The sequence below is a fragment of the Adelges cooleyi genome, unplaced genomic scaffold, assembly GCF_023614345.1.
Source record: "Adelges cooleyi isolate 19-005CV unplaced genomic scaffold, UGA_ACOO_1.1 ACOO_flye_CR_arks_rails_tigmint_CR_PRNA_121, whole genome shotgun sequence".
Classification (NCBI taxonomy): domain Eukaryota; kingdom Metazoa; phylum Arthropoda; class Insecta; order Hemiptera; family Adelgidae; genus Adelges; species Adelges cooleyi.
Window position 1 is genome coordinate 243,786 of NW_026095775.1, and position 22,097 is coordinate 265,882.

General features: G+C 39.7%; 11 protein-coding genes across 11 annotated transcripts; 7 read left to right on the plus strand and 4 right to left on the minus strand.

Moving 5' to 3' along the window:
* Positions 1-2,641: 2,641 nt before the first annotated feature.
* LOC126847850 (histone H1-like) lies at positions 2,642-3,356 on the plus strand. Its single transcript, XM_050588252.1, has one exon. It carries the CDS (start codon positions 2,683-2,685, stop codon positions 3,310-3,312), a length of 630 nt encoding a protein of 209 aa, XP_050444209.1. The 5' UTR covers positions 2,642-2,682; the 3' UTR covers positions 3,313-3,356.
* Positions 3,357-5,256: 1,900 nt separating this feature from the next.
* LOC126847817 (histone H2B) lies at positions 5,257-5,634 on the minus strand. Its single transcript, XM_050588218.1, has one exon. The coding sequence runs from the start codon at positions 5,632-5,634 to the stop codon at positions 5,257-5,259; it is 378 nt and encodes a 125-aa protein (XP_050444175.1).
* A 401-nt stretch (positions 5,635-6,035) lies between these two features.
* Positions 6,036-6,619, plus strand: LOC126847851 (histone H2A). Its single transcript, XM_050588253.1, has one exon. It carries the CDS (start codon positions 6,079-6,081, stop codon positions 6,454-6,456), a length of 378 nt encoding a protein of 125 aa, XP_050444210.1. The 5' UTR covers positions 6,036-6,078; the 3' UTR covers positions 6,457-6,619.
* An 804-nt stretch (positions 6,620-7,423) lies between these two features.
* Positions 7,424-7,735, minus strand: LOC126847818 (histone H4). Its single transcript, XM_050588219.1, has one exon. The coding sequence runs from the start codon at positions 7,733-7,735 to the stop codon at positions 7,424-7,426; it is 312 nt and encodes a 103-aa protein (XP_050444176.1).
* A 276-nt stretch (positions 7,736-8,011) lies between these two features.
* LOC126847819 (histone H3) lies at positions 8,012-8,422 on the plus strand. The gene has a single exon (XM_050588220.1). The coding sequence runs from the start codon at positions 8,012-8,014 to the stop codon at positions 8,420-8,422; it is 411 nt and encodes a 136-aa protein (XP_050444177.1).
* Positions 8,423-11,623: 3,201 nt separating this feature from the next.
* LOC126847842 (histone H1-like) lies at positions 11,624-12,338 on the plus strand. Its single transcript, XM_050588245.1, has one exon. The coding sequence runs from the start codon at positions 11,665-11,667 to the stop codon at positions 12,292-12,294; it is 630 nt and encodes a 209-aa protein (XP_050444202.1). The 5' UTR covers positions 11,624-11,664; the 3' UTR covers positions 12,295-12,338.
* Positions 12,339-14,238: 1,900 nt separating this feature from the next.
* On the minus strand, positions 14,239-14,616 carry LOC126847821 (histone H2B). The gene has a single exon (XM_050588221.1). It carries the CDS (start codon positions 14,614-14,616, stop codon positions 14,239-14,241), a length of 378 nt encoding a protein of 125 aa, XP_050444178.1.
* Positions 14,617-15,060: 444 nt separating this feature from the next.
* Positions 15,061-15,438, plus strand: LOC126847822 (histone H2A). Its single transcript, XM_050588222.1, has one exon. It carries the CDS (start codon positions 15,061-15,063, stop codon positions 15,436-15,438), a length of 378 nt encoding a protein of 125 aa, XP_050444179.1.
* Positions 15,439-16,405: 967 nt separating this feature from the next.
* Positions 16,406-16,717, minus strand: LOC126847823 (histone H4). Its single transcript, XM_050588223.1, has one exon. The coding sequence runs from the start codon at positions 16,715-16,717 to the stop codon at positions 16,406-16,408; it is 312 nt and encodes a 103-aa protein (XP_050444180.1).
* A 276-nt stretch (positions 16,718-16,993) lies between these two features.
* On the plus strand, positions 16,994-17,404 carry LOC126847824 (histone H3). The gene has a single exon (XM_050588225.1). It carries the CDS (start codon positions 16,994-16,996, stop codon positions 17,402-17,404), a length of 411 nt encoding a protein of 136 aa, XP_050444182.1.
* Positions 17,405-20,605: 3,201 nt separating this feature from the next.
* Positions 20,606-21,320, plus strand: LOC126847853 (histone H1-like). Its single transcript, XM_050588255.1, has one exon. It carries the CDS (start codon positions 20,647-20,649, stop codon positions 21,274-21,276), a length of 630 nt encoding a protein of 209 aa, XP_050444212.1. The 5' UTR covers positions 20,606-20,646; the 3' UTR covers positions 21,277-21,320.
* The last annotated feature ends 777 nt before the right edge of the window (positions 21,321-22,097 follow it).

Consider the following 22,097-nt stretch of genomic DNA (forward strand, 5'->3'; position numbering starts at 1 on the left):
TAAGGGCAGCCGGCGGAGGCGGCTGCCGCTAATGTCTCACGTTATGTTGTTGTGTTCACAACATACACACACACACATACATAAAATAATACGAATAGCGCATGCGCAATTCTCTGCGAGAGGCGACACAAAAACATTGCCTTTGTGGGCAACTGACCGATGATCGTTCTTATCTTAGGGAAGAAATGGGACATAGACATTCAGCATGTACAATAGCACCGACACTGCCAACAACAAAACGCCATTTCCCATTATCACTAAATTATTTATCAGCAGTCCCAATTTGAATTTTGATATCACTATATTTTTTACTTAATTCTGATACCGGTTTACTATTTGGCGTTTTATTTAGTTTTCTCAAGTTATTAGTTAATATACTATTATACTTATTAGCTTTATTTTTTTTTCAAAATGAATCCTGTATATGACAGTATAGTGTTTATTAAGCAGCATCCATACAGGAAATCGTTTGCGATTATAATTTCATCTTTTGTAAATTGTATTTACATATGTTTTTATGATTATACATTTATCTTAAGTTCGTACATTTTAATGATAATTATTTTAATAGATGACCGGTAATGCGATTATAACTAATAACTAGGATAATAAGCAAAAGTCTTCTCTTACAGTATGAAGAAATTTTAGGTCTGGGGGGGGGTTTTGCGCTTTTTTTTATCAATAAGGGTACAAAGTTGTTGCCTCCTCAACAATTTAATGCCAGAACCGCCACTGGTCGGTATAGCGTTAGGCATAGTGTGAAATGTATTTTTGGCGCGCGCGGGAAGTAGTCGGCGGCGGCGGCCGCGTTATAGTCGATATGAGTTTGTTAGGTTGTAGAACGCGGTGTGTAAAGGAATTATTATTTTCTATCCGGTTTGTCCGACGGGAGGGATGAACGCGTTATTAAAAAAAAAAATAATAAAAAACCCCGTAGATTGTGGCGCGTCGTTTAAAACTATGTTATCTGAAAGTAGGTAGATATGGGCTCCACACGTTTCCGCGGCACTGGATTTAAAATACACGGACAGTGACGATACCAATAGGTTCTATACGTTTGTGAAAACTGAAAACTAAATAATATAATAAATTACTTTATATAATTAATATATAATAATTAAATATAATAAATAATAATATATCACTTGCTAATGTGAAATGGCCATTGTTCGGCTGGTGTTTGTATTTTGTGTATCGAATAGCCTATGTACAATTAACTATAAAAGTCAACTTTTTTTGAAATTTTGGGTAAATATGAAAAAACCCGTTTAATAAAATGTCCAAAACAAACGGTCTTTACCTACAAATTGCAATTGTTTTTTTGTTAAATCAGTTTTCCAACCACGTTTAAAATGAAAAATTAATAAGGCACTCGAACGTGAGTAAACGAAAAGTTTTTGATTCGAGTAGATTATTTCTGGAGTAAAAAAAAAAACACGATTTTATTCATAAAATAAATTTTGTACTTTTAATTTTACAATAATAAATTAGCATTTTCGTTTAATAAAATGAGAAATAATCGTTTCCGACTTTAATATTAAAATACAATATGTAATACCTATGTGATACCCGTTATGTTGATAATACGTTTTTATTTGACAAACGGTCCAATATTACATGCCTCATGGCAATTACTGCAGACAATAACTTTTGGGAATGGGCCTACACATAAAGTATATGTTTATCAGGTAAAAAATGGGTTATGGAAATTTATTTCAAGACAAAATAAACCAAAACGTTATCATAAAACTTAAAAATAAAAACACCGATATTAATTTTTTGAAACGTAATCGGTTTTGTAAACGGGCTACTCGTTGTTCATACATTGTGCTGCCTCGACGATCACGGGCGAGTCTAGATATTTAACAATACTACTATTGAGCAAACGTAGTAAATCAGTCTTGGACTTTCAAAAATATATAAAATAAATTTAAACAAATGTAAAGACGTCATAATCGCGACGGTTTACTCGTTCGAATCGGTTAACGATTTAATTAAAATAGAGTCGAGCGTTTGGCAGTCTTGTTTTTAATAGAAATCGGGACAGCTTTAATAGCCGAATAGGTTATATATTTTTACAATGACAATTTAAATTGTTTTTACTATTTTCGGTGTAATCTTAAGTCGATTCGGTCGGTGTTGCCGCCGTCAAAATATCGCATAGAGTTTTGATGATAACTACGCGACACGTAAAACTACTAACGACCCGAATTCGACACCGCCCCCTTCGGTCTCTTCATACCGCAGACTCTTAGAGCCCACGCGATAATTTTTCAATACACGTGCAGATTGCGAATCGAAAAGATTTTTTAGTTTAACTCGAAATTAACGAGTCCTAATCGACCTCGAAAGAGGTGTATCGTTGAATAGTCGGACTGGTCGGAACAACCTCCTGCGGCACGTCGGCCGTCGATTTTAAGTGAAAACTCGACCGACCGACGGATTTGCTATAACGTTGGCTTTAAGGAGAACGAGATTTATCGCCGTTGAGTGATTTTCGAGCGGAAAAAACGAGATAAAACGGAACGGGATCACGTCAAAACGGAAAATTCGATTCCGTAAGCGTTTACTAGTCGGTATGGCGACGAGTATATAGACGGTGTGACGGCCAAACTCGAGTTATACACACCGTTCCTGTTCATTTTGCCAGAGTACCAGAGTCTATTTTCAAACCGCTTCACCATGACCGACACCGCAGTCGCCGCACCAGCACCAGCCGCCTCGTCGCCGGCCCAGGCCAAGTCGCCGAAAAAGAAGTCCGCCGCTCCCAAGGCGAAGAAAGCCGCACCGGCTCATCCTACCACGGCCGTGATGGTGATCGCAGCCGTCAAGGAACTGAAGGAGAAAAAAGGATCGTCGTTGCCGGCTATCAAGAAATATTTGGCCGCCAACTACAAAGTGGACGCTGCCAAGCTAGCGCCTTTCATCCGCAAATTCCTAAAGTCGGCCGTCGCCAGCGGCAAGCTGGTCCAGACCAAGGGCAACGGAGCGTCGGGCCATTTCAAATTGGCCGCCGAAGTCAAAAAAGAGAAGAAGGTAGCGCCGAAAAAGAAGCCGATCGCCAAGAAAGCGGCGGTGTCCAAGGCGCCCGGAGCGGCCAAGAAGAGGAAGAGCACCGGTGCCAAGAAACCGAAATCCGGCGAGCCCGCCGCCAAGAAGGTGAAAAAGGTAGCCGCAGCGCCTAAACCCAAAGCCGCGAAACCGAAAAAGTCTCCGGCCAAGGCTAAGAAAGCGCCGGCCACCAAAGCCAAGGCACCCAAGGCGAAGAAGGTGGCAGTCAAGAAGACGGCTGCGCCCAAAAAGAAGGCGTAATTTGTTAAAAACACTCTCTTAAACCCTTAAAACGGTCCTTTTCAGGACCACCAAATATTTATATAATACAATATACACAACAAGCGTGTCGCGCGGTGTCTCGTACCGATATTTTATAGATTATAGTAATACAAACTACAGTAAGTAATAGTGATTGTGAAATGGAATGAAAAAGTTAAAACGACTACAACATGGGTAAATACGTTTATTGTTGTATGTATATTTAGGAAAATGATTGACTATTGCAGATAATAACATTTAATTGATTTGACAATACTTAAGACTGTCTGGCCAGCCCTAAACCCTAATTGACTTATAATTACAAGTATGGCTGTATGCCCACAACAAAACTTTAAATATATCAAAATAACAATAATTATGAAATATTACAAATTCACCTGACTGATTAAAAACGGAAAATAACAACAGACGCGGCCGCTGCGCTGTGCGTTAAACGGCACACGCGAGATATAGATAACAGGACAAAAACAAACGAGCTGAATGAACGACCCACGTCGTTGTATTCATTTGTATTTCATTGTAAATTTGTATTCAAATTCAAATACTTGTGTACTATAGTCGTATATGATAAACTGTACACGAAAAACCGTCTCGATATCGATCAATTCTAAAAGCAATATCTGTTGACGTACACACCATCCATACATACATACATACATGCATACATACTCACATACAAACGTACTTCATAATCGCTTTTTTTATATTGTACCTATCTGTAAATTGTTCAATAAAACCCCAAATATGCACTCGAAATTTATTTTCTACTTATTTTTAAATATAACTTGTATTTTTTAAATATTATGTTCATACTAGTTGTAACCGCAAAACTTAAATAAAAATAGTTTTTATAAAAAATAAATTTAACACTTTTAAATAAACAAAATTTTAAAATATGACGCAATTATCGAAAATAATAAAACATTTGAGTACCCACCTGCCCAAGAATAAAAAAATCCCAAAATATACAAAAAAAAAAAAATGTTCGATTCTTTAAAATGTAATTAAAAATTGTAACTTGTCAGTGTCGTATACGCACTTTGGTACACGAACCGTTAAACACACACACACACACTTAAAACCGACGGGAGAAAAGGTAACACTTTTAAATTAAGTAAAAGAAAAGTAACTCAAAAGTTAATAAACACACACACAATTATAATATTCGTAAAAACAATAATGCGCGCGACAATACCCTCCTGGTAATAAAACGGTCTATTACGGGAGAGTGCCCCCGACAAAGTAATTTGGGCGGCCTTAAATGATAAACATTATTGACATTTTTACTGTGTAGACAATTTTGTATAGTTTTGTTTTGATTGTTTGGCCTACGTTTAATTGCTTATTTGCTAAAATACGTTGGTCTTTAAGAACTATACTGCAGTCAGATCTATTTTTCAGACCATTCGGTACAAGTCCCGGGCCCTAAAAATATAATATATTCAAATGCAATAATATTATACTCTGCCAGTAAACTGTGTCGTTATGCAATTAACTCGAGTGAGCAGATCACTGTTGTATTTTATTTTAGTTAATAAAGCTGTTATATACATATATAGCTAATTTAAGTGTTATCTATAGCTAATATTGTTTTCCCGTTTTTTTCTAATTTGTGTAGTGAATTTATATTTTTAGTAATGTAATGTGAAAAAATTCGCCGAATGTACAAATAAAATACACGTCGTAGTACTAACCGACGACAAACGTAATATAATGATACAAAAGACGATAACACACACGGCGGTCGTCCGGTCGGTGATATTGTCAATAAAAATTAAAAACCCCAGATATTAATAACTTAAATAGGATACACTACGAATAATAATAATATTATTATATAATAACGTGTATCAGAATAATAATTTGGTGGCCCTGAAAAGGGCCGTTTTAAGTGGATATAGCGCGCGACTAATATCGAAATGCTTATTTGGAACTGGTGTACTTGGTCACGGCCTTGGTGCCTTCACTGACGGCGTGCTTGGCCAATTCACCGGGCAACAGGAGACGGACGGCGGTCTGGATCTCCCGGCTGGTGATGGTCGAACGCTTGTTGTAGTGGGCCAGACGGCTGGATTCGGCGGCGATGCGTTCGAAAATGTCGTTGACGAAGCTGTTCATGATGCTCATAGCCTTGGAGGAAACGCCGGTGTCGGGGTGCACTTGTTTCAACACCTTGTAGATGTAAATACCGTACGATTCTTTCCTCTTCGGCTTGCGCTTCTTGTCGGACTTGGTGATGTTTTTCTGCGCCTTGCCGGACTTCTTCATGGCCTTGCCTGCGGATTTACCTCCTGGTGCCATAGTGACTGCGGTTGTACACGGTTTGCGGGTCGTCGAAATAGTTGGCCGGTAGCTGGTGGACGAATGATGGTTCGAAAATCGTTTACGCTCATATTTATTACGCGTCGCGACTTCGTTTATCGAGTACGATTTGTAAGAGTCGACGAAAAAACGACGAGTAAGATTAACACTTTGTGTTTAAAAGCGAACCCTACAATGTGCCGTTTTTTCATCGTCAACGTCTAAGCATCAAAGAAAAACACGACGAGTATAAACAACACTTTGCATTGAACGTTTATGTCTACAAAGTGTGGTTTTTCGTCGTCGTTATTTTCAAACGTAGGCCAACATACAGACGCATTTACGTCTTAAAAGTGTATAAATACCGATTTTGGCCTGTTCCGATCATCAGTATCGTCTGGATTTTCTCTCGTTTCACTACACGACAATCTACAATCGAGCATCATGAGCGGACGCGGCAAAGGAGGAAAAGCAAAGAGCGGCAAATCGAAGACCCGGTCGTCCCGTGCCGGACTCCAGTTCCCGGTCGGTCGTATCCATCGTCTGTTGAGGAAGGGCAACTACGCCGAGCGCGTCGGTGCCGGCGCTCCCGTGTACCTGGCCGCCGTCATGGAGTACTTGGCCGCTGAAGTGTTGGAGTTGGCCGGTAACGCCGCCCGTGACAACAAGAAGACCCGTATCATCCCCAGACATTTACAGTTGGCCATCAGGAACGACGAGGAGTTGAACAAACTGTTGTCCGGCGTCACCATTGCCCAAGGTGGTGTGCTGCCCAACATCCAAGCCGTCCTTTTGCCCAAGAAGACCGAAAAGAAAGCTTAAGAACGTCGTCGCCGTATTTATACATATTAAAACGGCCCTTTTCAGGGCCACCAAATATTAACTATTTTTACAACACTCTTGTTGTTTTCGACATAAATGATGTGTGGCGTTGTATTATTTTGTCAAGCCTTAGAAAATATAAGTAATTCAAACAACCGTAACTTGGAATTTCAGCAAATCTACTTTAATTTTTTCTTTAGGTCAATAACAATTTATAAAATATGACTATAACTCAAACTGGAAATAATATTCAAGTATAATATAAATAAATAATTTTTTTTTTCCAACATTCCAGTTTGCTATTTAGCTACAACATCAGCCGGCACTACAATGATAACATCATTGGTTAATATCGAAATATTGTCTCTTCAATAATAATGTCATCGATATTAATAGATATAATAGATTTAGATCAATGACTTGCAATATTATATTATTGTGATAATAAATTAGTACTATATCATATATGTCTATTTTACCAATGGGCTATAGTTATAAAAATCGTATATTACCCACGTGCGATTCTACTAATTGTGTAATATACAAATATACAATTAGTATGTTATATTTTTTTTTAATAAATTATACATTTAGTTTGTTTTATTTTTTTATGTCAACTAGCATGTATGTTACAGAGAACATAATAGTCTGTATGTACTATAAAAAATATTAATTTGAACAATTACAAATGTATACCGTTAAAACTACTCGTGTGTATTTATATTATTATAATGGCAATACGCTATAACGTTTTGTTAGTTTATACGGTATACTTCATAATATAACTATTTTGCGCATCCAGTCACATGACACACACTATTATATTAGCGTACTCATGTAGCCGACTGCGAATTGCATTAAATGACATAAACGTTAATGAATAATTGTAATAATATAAAATGGTGGCCCTGAAAAGGGCCGTTTTAAAGAACAGTAGGTAGGGTGCAAAGCGAACGGTCGTCGGGAATTAACCTCCGAATCCGTACAGAGTGCGGCCTTGGCGTTTCAGAGCGTAGACCACGTCCATGGCGGTGACGGTCTTCCTCTTGGCGTGCTCGGTGTAGGTGACGGCGTCGCGGATTACGTTTTCCAGGAACACCTTCAACACTCCGCGGGTCTCTTCGTAGATCAGGCCGGAGATACGTTTGACACCACCGCGGCGGGCTAACCGACGAATGGCCGGCTTGGTGATTCCTTGGATGTTGTCCCGGAGCACTTTACGATGACGTTTGGCGCCTCCTTTTCCCAAACCTTTTCCTCCTTTGCCGCGTCCGGTCATTGTTGCTGATTGTCGTTCGGAGAGCTGCGGTAGACTGAAGAAACAAATCGAATGATGCCCGGACAACGTTTTCGCGCCGTATTTATATGATCGGGCCGTCGCGCGGACCAATCACGGCGCGGTATCGCGAGATCTCCCTCTATTCCGGCAGGCCGTTCCGTCGACCAATGAGAACTCGCGCCTACGATCCGAATTTGTATATATACGAGCTCATTCGGTGTGCGGAGACATATTCGACCGTTTCGAGTTTTCACAGACAGTCTACGAACTACCGACATGGCCCGTACCAAGCAAACCGCCCGCAAATCTACCGGAGGCAAGGCTCCCAGGAAGCAGTTGGCCACCAAAGCCGCCCGCAAGAGCGCACCGGCGACCGGAGGAGTGAAGAAACCCCATCGTTACCGTCCCGGTACCGTGGCTCTCCGTGAAATCCGTCGTTACCAGAAGAGCACCGAGCTGTTGATCCGCAAATTGCCGTTCCAACGTTTGGTCCGTGAGATCGCCCAAGACTTCAAGACCGACTTGCGTTTCCAGAGCTCGGCCGTCATGGCTCTGCAAGAAGCCAGCGAAGCGTACTTGGTCGGTCTGTTCGAAGACACCAACTTGTGCGCTATCCACGCCAAGCGTGTTACCATCATGCCCAAGGACATCCAGTTGGCTCGCCGTATTCGCGGAGAACGTGCTTAATCGTCTCAATACTCTACAAATCCTCTTTAAAACGGCCCTTTTCAGGGCCACTACATGCGTTACAATTATTTCTCTATCGACCTTACAGCGGGCGCCGCGCTGTTGATAAAATTAATACAACAGTTTTATTATTATCGACGGTCGTGGGTATCCCCCCGAGAATGTTGTTACTTACATTTTTAGATTAATGTTGAAAATTCCCAACGACCGTTTTTATTGAAGTATTATTTATATTTAAAAAAAAAAAAGCGGGTAAAAGAATAGGCGGTGGCGGTAGACGATGAACGGGTCGGTATCAGTGGCGGTTTTCCCGGGGAGGCGGTGCCTCCCTTGAAAATTGAGGAAACTATGTACTTAATATTGTTATTATGATGAGATATTTTGGTTTACATTAAATATTTTCAATCGAAAATATTGGAAAAAATGTACATGAACAATAATTTTTGAAAGCGAAAAAAAAAATTTAAGAATTTGAAATAACGTCTCTCCGTATCAGCGGTGACCGTCTGAAAGCAACGGCCGCCGTCCGCCGGCCGCTGCCTGTTGTTACTCACGTGGCATAAGGGCAGCCGGCGGAGGCGGCTGCCGCTAATGTCTCACGTTATGTTGTTGTGTTCACAACATACACACACACACATACATAAAATAATACGAATAGCGCATGCGCAATTCTCTGCGAGAGGCGACACAAAAACATTGCCTTTGTGGGCAACTGACCGATGATCGTTCTTATCTTAGGGAAGAAATGGGACATAGACATTCAGCATGTACAATAGCACCGACACTGCCAACAACAAAACGCCATTTCCCATTATCACTAAATTATTTATCAGCAGTCCCAATTTGAATTTTGATATCACTATATTTTTTACTTAATTCTGATACCGGTTTACTATTTGGCGTTTTATTTAGTTTTCTCAAGTTATTAGTTAATATACTATTATACTTATTAGCTTTATTTTTTTTTCAAAATGAATCCTGTATATGACAGTATAGTGTTTATTAAGCAGCATCCATACAGGAAATCGTTTGCGATTATAATTTCATCTTTTGTAAATTGTATTTACATATGTTTTTATGATTATACATTTATCTTAAGTTCGTACATTTTAATGATAATTATTTTAATAGATGACCGGTAATGCGATTATAACTAATAACTAGGATAATAAGCAAAAGTCTTCTCTTACAGTATGAAGAAATTTTAGGTCTGGGGGGGGGTTTTGCGCTTTTTTTTATCAATAAGGGTACAAAGTTGTTGCCTCCTCAACAATTTAATGCCAGAACCGCCACTGGTCGGTATAGCGTTAGGCATAGTGTGAAATGTATTTTTGGCGCGCGCGGGAAGTAGTCGGCGGCGGCGGCCGCGTTATAGTCGATATGAGTTTGTTAGGTTGTAGAACGCGGTGTGTAAAGGAATTATTATTTTCTATCCGGTTTGTCCGACGGGAGGGATGAACGCGTTATTAAAAAAAAAAATAATAAAAAACCCCGTAGATTGTGGCGCGTCGTTTAAAACTATGTTATCTGAAAGTAGGTAGATATGGGCTCCACACGTTTCCGCGGCACTGGATTTAAAATACACGGACAGTGACGATACCAATAGGTTCTATACGTTTGTGAAAACTGAAAACTAAATAATATAATAAATTACTTTATATAATTAATATATAATAATTAAATATAATAAATAATAATATATCACTTGCTAATGTGAAATGGCCATTGTTCGGCTGGTGTTTGTATTTTGTGTATCGAATAGCCTATGTACAATTAACTATAAAAGTCAACTTTTTTTGAAATTTTGGGTAAATATGAAAAAACCCGTTTAATAAAATGTCCAAAACAAACGGTCTTTACCTACAAATTGCAATTGTTTTTTTGTTAAATCAGTTTTCCAACCACGTTTAAAATGAAAAATTAATAAGGCACTCGAACGTGAGTAAACGAAAAGTTTTTGATTCGAGTAGATTATTTCTGGAGTAAAAAAAAAAACACGATTTTATTCATAAAATAAATTTTGTACTTTTAATTTTACAATAATAAATTAGCATTTTCGTTTAATAAAATGAGAAATAATCGTTTCCGACTTTAATATTAAAATACAATATGTAATACCTATGTGATACCCGTTATGTTGATAATACGTTTTTATTTGACAAACGGTCCAATATTACATGCCTCATGGCAATTACTGCAGACAATAACTTTTGGGAATGGGCCTACACATAAAGTATATGTTTATCAGGTAAAAAATGGGTTATGGAAATTTATTTCAAGACAAAATAAACCAAAACGTTATCATAAAACTTAAAAATAAAAACACCGATATTAATTTTTTGAAACGTAATCGGTTTTGTAAACGGGCTACTCGTTGTTCATACATTGTGCTGCCTCGACGATCACGGGCGAGTCTAGATATTTAACAATACTACTATTGAGCAAACGTAGTAAATCAGTCTTGGACTTTCAAAAATATATAAAATAAATTTAAACAAATGTAAAGACGTCATAATCGCGACGGTTTACTCGTTCGAATCGGTTAACGATTTAATTAAAATAGAGTCGAGCGTTTGGCAGTCTTGTTTTTAATAGAAATCGGGACAGCTTTAATAGCCGAATAGGTTATATATTTTTACAATGACAATTTAAATTGTTTTTACTATTTTCGGTGTAATCTTAAGTCGATTCGGTCGGTGTTGCCGCCGTCAAAATATCGCATAGAGTTTTGATGATAACTACGCGACACGTAAAACTACTAACGACCCGAATTCGACACCGCCCCCTTCGGTCTCTTCATACCGCAGACTCTTAGAGCCCACGCGATAATTTTTCAATACACGTGCAGATTGCGAATCGAAAAGATTTTTTAGTTTAACTCGAAATTAACGAGTCCTAATCGACCTCGAAAGAGGTGTATCGTTGAATAGTCGGACTGGTCGGAACAACCTCCTGCGGCACGTCGGCCGTCGATTTTAAGTGAAAACTCGACCGACCGACGGATTTGCTATAACGTTGGCTTTAAGGAGAACGAGATTTATCGCCGTTGAGTGATTTTCGAGCGGAAAAAACGAGATAAAACGGAACGGGATCACGTCAAAACGGAAAATTCGATTCCGTAAGCGTTTACTAGTCGGTATGGCGACGAGTATATAGACGGTGTGACGGCCAAACTCGAGTTATACACACCGTTCCTGTTCATTTTGCCAGAGTACCAGAGTCTATTTTCAAACCGCTTCACCATGACCGACACCGCAGTCGCCGCACCAGCACCAGCCGCCTCGTCGCCGGCCCAGGCCAAGTCGCCGAAAAAGAAGTCCGCCGCTCCCAAGGCGAAGAAAGCCGCACCGGCTCATCCTACCACGGCCGTGATGGTGATCGCAGCCGTCAAGGAACTGAAGGAGAAAAAAGGATCGTCGTTGCCGGCTATCAAGAAATATTTGGCCGCCAACTACAAAGTGGACGCTGCCAAGCTAGCGCCTTTCATCCGCAAATTCCTAAAGTCGGCCGTCGCCAGCGGCAAGCTGGTCCAGACCAAGGGCAACGGAGCGTCGGGCCATTTCAAATTGGCCGCCGAAGTCAAAAAAGAGAAGAAGGTAGCGCCGAAAAAGAAGCCGATCGCCAAGAAAGCGGCGGTGTCCAAGGCGCCCGGAGCGGCCAAGAAGAGGAAGAGCACCGGTGCCAAGAAACCGAAATCCGGCGAGCCCGCCGCCAAGAAGGTGAAAAAGGTAGCCGCAGCGCCTAAACCCAAAGCCGCGAAACCGAAAAAGTCTCCGGCCAAGGCTAAGAAAGCGCCGGCCACCAAAGCCAAGGCACCCAAGGCGAAGAAGGTGGCAGTCAAGAAGACGGCTGCGCCCAAAAAGAAGGCGTAATTTGTTAAAAACACTCTCTTAAACCCTTAAAACGGTCCTTTTCAGGACCACCAAATATTTATATAATACAATATACACAACAAGCGTGTCGCGCGGTGTCTCGTACCGATATTTTATAGATTATAGTAATACAAACTACAGTAAGTAATAGTGATTGTGAAATGGAATGAAAAAGTTAAAACGACTACAACATGGGTAAATACGTTTATTGTTGTATGTATATTTAGGAAAATGATTGACTATTGCAGATAATAACATTTAATTGATTTGACAATACTTAAGACTGTCTGGCCAGCCCTAAACCCTAATTGACTTATAATTACAAGTATGGCTGTATGCCCACAACAAAACTTTAAATATATCAAAATAACAATAATTATGAAATATTACAAATTCACCTGACTGATTAAAAACGGAAAATAACAACAGACGCGGCCGCTGCGCTGTGCGTTAAACGGCACACGCGAGATATAGATAACAGGACAAAAACAAACGAGCTGAATGAACGACCCACGTCGTTGTATTCATTTGTATTTCATTGTAAATTTGTATTCAAATTCAAATACTTGTGTACTATAGTCGTATATGATAAACTGTACACGAAAAACCGTCTCGATATCGATCAATTCTAAAAGCAATATCTGTTGACGTACACACCATCCATACATACATACATACATGCATACATACTCACATACAAACGTACTTCATAATCGCTTTTTTTATATTGTACCTATCTGTAAATTGTTCAATAAAACCCCAAATATGCACTCGAAATTTATTTTCTACTTATTTTTAAATATAACTTGTATTTTTTAAATATTATGTTCATACTAGTTGTAACCGCAAAACTTAAATAAAAATAGTTTTTATAAAAAATAAATTTAACACTTTTAAATAAACAAAATTTTAAAATATGACGCAATTATCGAAAATAATAAAACATTTGAGTACCCACCTGCCCAAGAATAAAAAAATCCCAAAATATACAAAAAAAAAAAAATGTTCGATTCTTTAAAATGTAATTAAAAATTGTAACTTGTCAGTGTCGTATACGCACTTTGGTACACGAACCGTTAAACACACACACACACACTTAAAACCGACGGGAGAAAAGGTAACACTTTTAAATTAAGTAAAAGAAAAGTAACTCAAAAGTTAATAAACACACACACAATTATAATATTCGTAAAAACAATAATGCGCGCGACAATACCCTCCTGGTAATAAAACGGTCTATTACGGGAGAGTGCCCCCGACAAAGTAATTTGGGCGGCCTTAAATGATAAACATTATTGACATTTTTACTGTGTAGACAATTTTGTATAGTTTTGTTTTGATTGTTTGGCCTACGTTTAATTGCTTATTTGCTAAAATACGTTGGTCTTTAAGAACTATACTGCAGTCAGATCTATTTTTCAGACCATTCGGTACAAGTCCCGGGCCCTAAAAATATAATATATTCAAATGCAATAATATTATACTCTGCCAGTAAACTGTGTCGTTATGCAATTAACTCGAGTGAGCAGATCACTGTTGTATTTTATTTTAGTTAATAAAGCTGTTATATACATATATAGCTAATTTAAGTGTTATCTATAGCTAATATTGTTTTCCCGTTTTTTTCTAATTTGTGTAGTGAATTTATATTTTTAGTAATGTAATGTGAAAAAATTCGCCGAATGTACAAATAAAATACACGTCGTAGTACTAACCGACGACAAACGTAATATAATGATACAAAAGACGATAACACACACGGCGGTCGTCCGGTCGGTGATATTGTCAATAAAAATTAAAAACCCCAGATATTAATAACTTAAATAGGATACACTACGAATAATAATAATATTATTATATAATAACGTGTATCAGAATAATAATTTGGTGGCCCTGAAAAGGGCCGTTTTAAGTGGATATAGCGCGCGACTAATATCGAAATGCTTATTTGGAACTGGTGTACTTGGTCACGGCCTTGGTGCCTTCACTGACGGCGTGCTTGGCCAATTCACCGGGCAACAGGAGACGGACGGCGGTCTGGATCTCCCGGCTGGTGATGGTCGAACGCTTGTTGTAGTGGGCCAGACGGCTGGATTCGGCGGCGATGCGTTCGAAAATGTCGTTGACGAAGCTGTTCATGATGCTCATAGCCTTGGAGGAAACGCCGGTGTCGGGGTGCACTTGTTTCAACACCTTGTAGATGTAAATACCGTACGATTCTTTCCTCTTCGGCTTGCGCTTCTTGTCGGACTTGGTGATGTTTTTCTGCGCCTTGCCGGACTTCTTCATGGCCTTGCCTGCGGATTTACCTCCTGGTGCCATAGTGACTGCGGTTGTACACGGTTTGCGGGTCGTCGAAATAGTTGGCCGGTAGCTGGTGGACGAATGATGGTTCGAAAATCGTTTACGCTCATATTTATTACGCGTCGCGACTTCGTTTATCGAGTACGATTTGTAAGAGTCGACGAAAAAACGACGAGTAAGATTAACACTTTGTGTTTAAAAGCGAACCCTACAATGTGCCGTTTTTTCATCGTCAACGTCTAAGCATCAAAGAAAAACACGACGAGTATAAACAACACTTTGCATTGAACGTTTATGTCTACAAAGTGTGGTTTTTCGTCGTCGTTATTTTCAAACGTAGGCCAACATACAGACGCATTTACGTCTTAAAAGTGTATAAATACCGATTTTGGCCTGTTCCGATCATCAGTATCGTCTGGATTTTCTCTCGTTTCACTACACGACAATCTACAATCGAGCATCATGAGCGGACGCGGCAAAGGAGGAAAAGCAAAGAGCGGCAAATCGAAGACCCGGTCGTCCCGTGCCGGACTCCAGTTCCCGGTCGGTCGTATCCATCGTCTGTTGAGGAAGGGCAACTACGCCGAGCGCGTCGGTGCCGGCGCTCCCGTGTACCTGGCCGCCGTCATGGAGTACTTGGCCGCTGAAGTGTTGGAGTTGGCCGGTAACGCCGCCCGTGACAACAAGAAGACCCGTATCATCCCCAGACATTTACAGTTGGCCATCAGGAACGACGAGGAGTTGAACAAACTGTTGTCCGGCGTCACCATTGCCCAAGGTGGTGTGCTGCCCAACATCCAAGCCGTCCTTTTGCCCAAGAAGACCGAAAAGAAAGCTTAAGAACGTCGTCGCCGTATTTATACATATTAAAACGGCCCTTTTCAGGGCCACCAAATATTAACTATTTTTACAACACTCTTGTTGTTTTCGACATAAATGATGTGTGGCGTTGTATTATTTTGTCAAGCCTTAGAAAATATAAGTAATTCAAACAACTGTAACTTGGAATTTCAGCAAATCTACTTTAATTTTTTCTTTAGGTCAATAACAATTTATAAAATATGACTATAACTCAAACTGGAAATAATATTCAAGTATAATATAAATAAATAATTTTTTTTTTCCAACATTCCAGTTTGCTATTTAGCTACAACATCAGCCGGCACTACAATGATAACATCATTGGTTAATATCGAAATATTGTCTCTTCAATAATAATGTCATCGATATTAATAGATATAATAGATTTAGATCAATGACTTGCAATATTATATTATTGTGATAATAAATTAGTACTATATCATATATGTCTATTTTACCAATGGGCTATAGTTATAAAAATCGTATATTACCCACGTGCGATTCTACTAATTGTGTAATATACAAATATACAATTAGTATGTTATATTTTTTTATAATAAATTATACATTTAGTTTGTTTTATTTTTTTATGTCAACTAGCATGTATGTTACAGAGAACATAATAGTCTGTATGTACTATAAAAAATATTAATTTGAACAATTACAAATGTATACCGTTAAAACTACTCGTGTGTATTTATATTATTATAATGGCAATACGCTATAACGTTTTGTTAGTTTATACGGTATACTTCATAATATAACTATTTTGCGCATCCAGTCACATGACACACACTATTATATTAGCGTACTCATGTAGCCGACTGCGAATTGCATTAAATGACATAAACGTTAATGAATAATTGTAATAATATAAAATGGTGGCCCTGAAAAGGGCCGTTTTAAAGAACAGTAGGTAGGGTGCAAAGCGAACGGTCGTCGGGAATTAACCTCCGAATCCGTACAGAGTGCGGCCTTGGCGTTTCAGAGCGTAGACCACGTCCATGGCGGTGACGGTCTTCCTCTTGGCGTGCTCGGTGTAGGTGACGGCGTCGCGGATTACGTTTTCCAGGAACACCTTCAACACTCCGCGGGTCTCTTCGTAGATCAGGCCGGAGATACGTTTGACACCACCGCGGCGGGCTAACCGACGAATGGCCGGCTTGGTGATTCCTTGGATGTTGTCCCGGAGCACTTTACGATGACGTTTGGCGCCTCCTTTTCCCAAACCTTTTCCTCCTTTGCCGCGTCCGGTCATTGTTGCTGATTGTCGTTCGGAGAGCTGCGGTAGACTGAAGAAACAAATCGAATGATGCCCGGACAACGTTTTCGCGCCGTATTTATATGATCGGGCCGTCGCGCGGACCAATCACGGCGCGGTATCGCGAGATCTCCCTCTATTCCGGCAGGCCGTTCCGTCGACCAATGAGAACTCGCGCCTACGATCCGAATTTGTATATATACGAGCTCATTCGGTGTGCGGAGACATATTCGACCGTTTCGAGTTTTCACAGACAGTCTACGAACTACCGACATGGCCCGTACCAAGCAAACCGCCCGCAAATCTACCGGAGGCAAGGCTCCCAGGAAGCAGTTGGCCACCAAAGCCGCCCGCAAGAGCGCACCGGCGACCGGAGGAGTGAAGAAACCCCATCGTTACCGTCCCGGTACCGTGGCTCTCCGTGAAATCCGTCGTTACCAGAAGAGCACCGAGCTGTTGATCCGCAAATTGCCGTTCCAACGTTTGGTCCGTGAGATCGCCCAAGACTTCAAGACCGACTTGCGTTTCCAGAGCTCGGCCGTCATGGCTCTGCAAGAAGCCAGCGAAGCGTACTTGGTCGGTCTGTTCGAAGACACCAACTTGTGCGCTATCCACGCCAAGCGTGTTACCATCATGCCCAAGGACATCCAGTTGGCTCGCCGTATTCGCGGAGAACGTGCTTAATCGTCTCAATACTCTACAAATCCTCTTTAAAACGGCCCTTTTCAGGGCCACTACATGCGTTACAATTATTTCTCTATCGACCTTACAGCGGGCGCCGCGCTGTTGATAAAATTAATACAACAGTTTTATTATTATCGACGGTCGTGGGTATCCCCCCGAGAATGTTGTTACTTACATTTTTAGATTAATGTTGAAAATTCCCAACGACCGTTTTTATTGAAGTATTATTTATATTTAAAAAAAAAAAAGCGGGTAAAAGAATAGGCGGTGGCGGTAGACGATGAACGGGTCGGTATCAGTGGCGGTTTTCCCGGGGAGGCGGTGCCTCCCTTGAAAATTGAGGAAACTATGTACTTAATATTGTTATTATGATGAGATATTTTGGTTTACATTAAATATTTTCAATCGAAAATATTGGAAAAAATGTACATGAACAATAATTTTTGAAAGCGAAAAAAAAAATTTAAGAATTTGAAATAACGTCTCTCCGTATCAGCGGTGACCGTCTGAAAGCAACGGCCGCCGTCCGCCGGCCGCTGCCTGTTGTTACTCACGTGGCATAAGGGCAGCCGGCGGAGGCGGCTGCCGCTAATGTCTCACGTTATGTTGTTGTGTTCACAACATACACACACACACATACATAAAATAATACGAATAGCGCATGCGCAATTCTCTGCGAGAGGCGACACAAAAACATTGCCTTTGTGGGCAACTGACCGATGATCGTTCTTATCTTAGGGAAGAAATGGGACATAGACATTCAGCATGTACAATAGCACCGACACTGCCAACAACAAAACGCCATTTCCCATTATCACTAAATTATTTATCAGCAGTCCCAATTTGAATTTTGATATCACTATATTTTTTACTTAATTCTGATACCGGTTTACTATTTGGCGTTTTATTTAGTTTTCTCAAGTTATTAGTTAATATACTATTATACTTATTAGCTTTATTTTTTTTTCAAAATGAATCCTGTATATGACAGTATAGTGTTTATTAAGCAGCATCCATACAGGAAATCGTTTGCGATTATAATTTCATCTTTTGTAAATTGTATTTACATATGTTTTTATGATTATACATTTATCTTAAGTTCGTACATTTTAATGATAATTATTTTAATAGATGACCGGTAATGCGATTATAACTAATAACTAGGATAATAAGCAAAAGTCTTCTCTTACAGTATGAAGAAATTTTAGGTCTGGGGGGGGGTTTTGCGCTTTTTTTTATCAATAAGGGTACAAAGTTGTTGCCTCCTCAACAATTTAATGCCAGAACCGCCACTGGTCGGTATAGCGTTAGGCATAGTGTGAAATGTATTTTTGGCGCGCGCGGGAAGTAGTCGGCGGCGGCGGCCGCGTTATAGTCGATATGAGTTTGTTAGGTTGTAGAACGCGGTGTGTAAAGGAATTATTATTTTCTATCCGGTTTGTCCGACGGGAGGGATGAACGCGTTATTAAAAAAAAAAATAATAAAAAACCCCGTAGATTGTGGCGCGTCGTTTAAAACTATGTTATCTGAAAGTAGGTAGATATGGGCTCCACACGTTTCCGCGGCACTGGATTTAAAATACACGGACAGTGACGATACCAATAGGTTCTATACGTTTGTGAAAACTGAAAACTAAATAATATAATAAATTACTTTATATAATTAATATATAATAATTAAATATAATAAATAATAATATATCACTTGCTAATGTGAAATGGCCATTGTTCGGCTGGTGTTTGTATTTTGTGTATCGAATAGCCTATGTACAATTAACTATAAAAGTCAACTTTTTTTGAAATTTTGGGTAAATATGAAAAAACCCGTTTAATAAAATGTCCAAAACAAACGGTCTTTACCTACAAATTGCAATTGTTTTTTTGTTAAATCAGTTTTCCAACCACGTTTAAAATGAAAAATTAATAAGGCACTCGAACGTGAGTAAACGAAAAGTTTTTGATTCGAGTAGATTATTTCTGGAGTAAAAAAAAAAACACGATTTTATTCATAAAATAAATTTTGTACTTTTAATTTTACAATAATAAATTAGCATTTTCGTTTAATAAAATGAGAAATAATCGTTTCCGACTTTAATATTAAAATACAATATGTAATACCTATGTGATACCCGTTATGTTGATAATACGTTTTTATTTGACAAACGGTCCAATATTACATGCCTCATGGCAATTACTGCAGACAATAACTTTTGGGAATGGGCCTACACATAAAGTATATGTTTATCAGGTAAAAAATGGGTTATGGAAATTTATTTCAAGACAAAATAAACCAAAACGTTATCATAAAACTTAAAAATAAAAACACCGATATTAATTTTTTGAAACGTAATCGGTTTTGTAAACGGGCTACTCGTTGTTCATACATTGTGCTGCCTCGACGATCACGGGCGAGTCTAGATATTTAACAATACTACTATTGAGCAAACGTAGTAAATCAGTCTTGGACTTTCAAAAATATATAAAATAAATTTAAACAAATGTAAAGACGTCATAATCGCGACGGTTTACTCGTTCGAATCGGTTAACGATTTAATTAAAATAGAGTCGAGCGTTTGGCAGTCTTGTTTTTAATAGAAATCGGGACAGCTTTAATAGCCGAATAGGTTATATATTTTTACAATGACAATTTAAATTGTTTTTACTATTTTCGGTGTAATCTTAAGTCGATTCGGTCGGTGTTGCCGCCGTCAAAATATCGCATAGAGTTTTGATGATAACTACGCGACACGTAAAACTACTAACGACCCGAATTCGACACCGCCCCCTTCGGTCTCTTCATACCGCAGACTCTTAGAGCCCACGCGATAATTTTTCAATACACGTGCAGATTGCGAATCGAAAAGATTTTTTAGTTTAACTCGAAATTAACGAGTCCTAATCGACCTCGAAAGAGGTGTATCGTTGAATAGTCGGACTGGTCGGAACAACCTCCTGCGGCACGTCGGCCGTCGATTTTAAGTGAAAACTCGACCGACCGACGGATTTGCTATAACGTTGGCTTTAAGGAGAACGAGATTTATCGCCGTTGAGTGATTTTCGAGCGGAAAAAACGAGATAAAACGGAACGGGATCACGTCAAAACGGAAAATTCGATTCCGTAAGCGTTTACTAGTCGGTATGGCGACGAGTATATAGACGGTGTGACGGCCAAACTCGAGTTATACACACCGTTCCTGTTCATTTTGCCAGAGTACCAGAGTCTATTTTCAAACCGCTTCACCATGACCGACACCGCAGTCGCCGCACCAGCACCAGCCGCCTCGTCGCCGGCCCAGGCCAAGTCGCCGAAAAAGAAGTCCGCCGCTCCCAAGGCGAAGAAAGCCGCACCGGCTCATCCTACCACGGCCGTGATGGTGATCGCAGCCGTCAAGGAACTGAAGGAGAAAAAAGGATCGTCGTTGCCGGCTATCAAGAAATATTTGGCCGCCAACTACAAAGTGGACGCTGCCAAGCTAGCGCCTTTCATCCGCAAATTCCTAAAGTCGGCCGTCGCCAGCGGCAAGCTGGTCCAGACCAAGGGCAACGGAGCGTCGGGCCATTTCAAATTGGCCGCCGAAGTCAAAAAAGAGAAGAAGGTAGCGCCGAAAAAGAAGCCGATCGCCAAGAAAGCGGCGGTGTCCAAGGCGCCCGGAGCGGCCAAGAAGAGGAAGAGCACCGGTGCCAAGAAACCGAAATCCGGCGAGCCCGCCGCCAAGAAGGTGAAAAAGGTAGCCGCAGCGCCTAAACCCAAAGCCGCGAAACCGAAAAAGTCTCCGGCCAAGGCTAAGAAAGCGCCGGCCACCAAAGCCAAGGCACCCAAGGCGAAGAAGGTGGCAGTCAAGAAGACGGCTGCGCCCAAAAAGAAGGCGTAATTTGTTAAAAACACTCTCTTAAACCCTTAAAACGGTCCTTTTCAGGACCACCAAATATTTATATAATACAATATACACAACAAGCGTGTCGCGCGGTGTCTCGTACCGATATTTTATAGATTATAGTAATACAAACTACAGTAAGTAATAGTGATTGTGAAATGGAATGAAAAAGTTAAAACGACTACAACATGGGTAAATACGTTTATTGTTGTATGTATATTTAGGAAAATGATTGACTATTGCAGATAATAACATTTAATTGATTTGACAATACTTAAGACTGTCTGGCCAGCCCTAAACCCTAATTGACTTATAATTACAAGTATGGCTGTATGCCCACAACAAAACTTTAAATATATCAAAATAACAATAATTATGAAATATTACAAATTCACCTGACTGATTAAAAACGGAAAATAACAACAGACGCGGCCGCTGCGCTGTGCGTTAAACGGCACACGCGAGATATAGATAACAGGACAAAAACAAACGAGCTGAATGAACGACCCACGTCGTTGTATTCATTTGTATTTCATTGTAAATTTGTATTCAAATTCAAATACTTGTGTACTATAGTCGTATATGATAAACTGTACACGAAAAACCGTCTCGATATCGATCAATTCTAAAAGCAATATCTGTTGACGTACACACCATCCATACATACATACATACATGCATACATACTCACATACAAACGTACTTCATAATCGCTTTTTTTATATTGTACCTATCTGTAAATTGTTCAATAAAACCCCAAATATGCACTCGAAATTTATTTTCTACTTATTTTTAAATATAACTTGTATTTTTTAAAT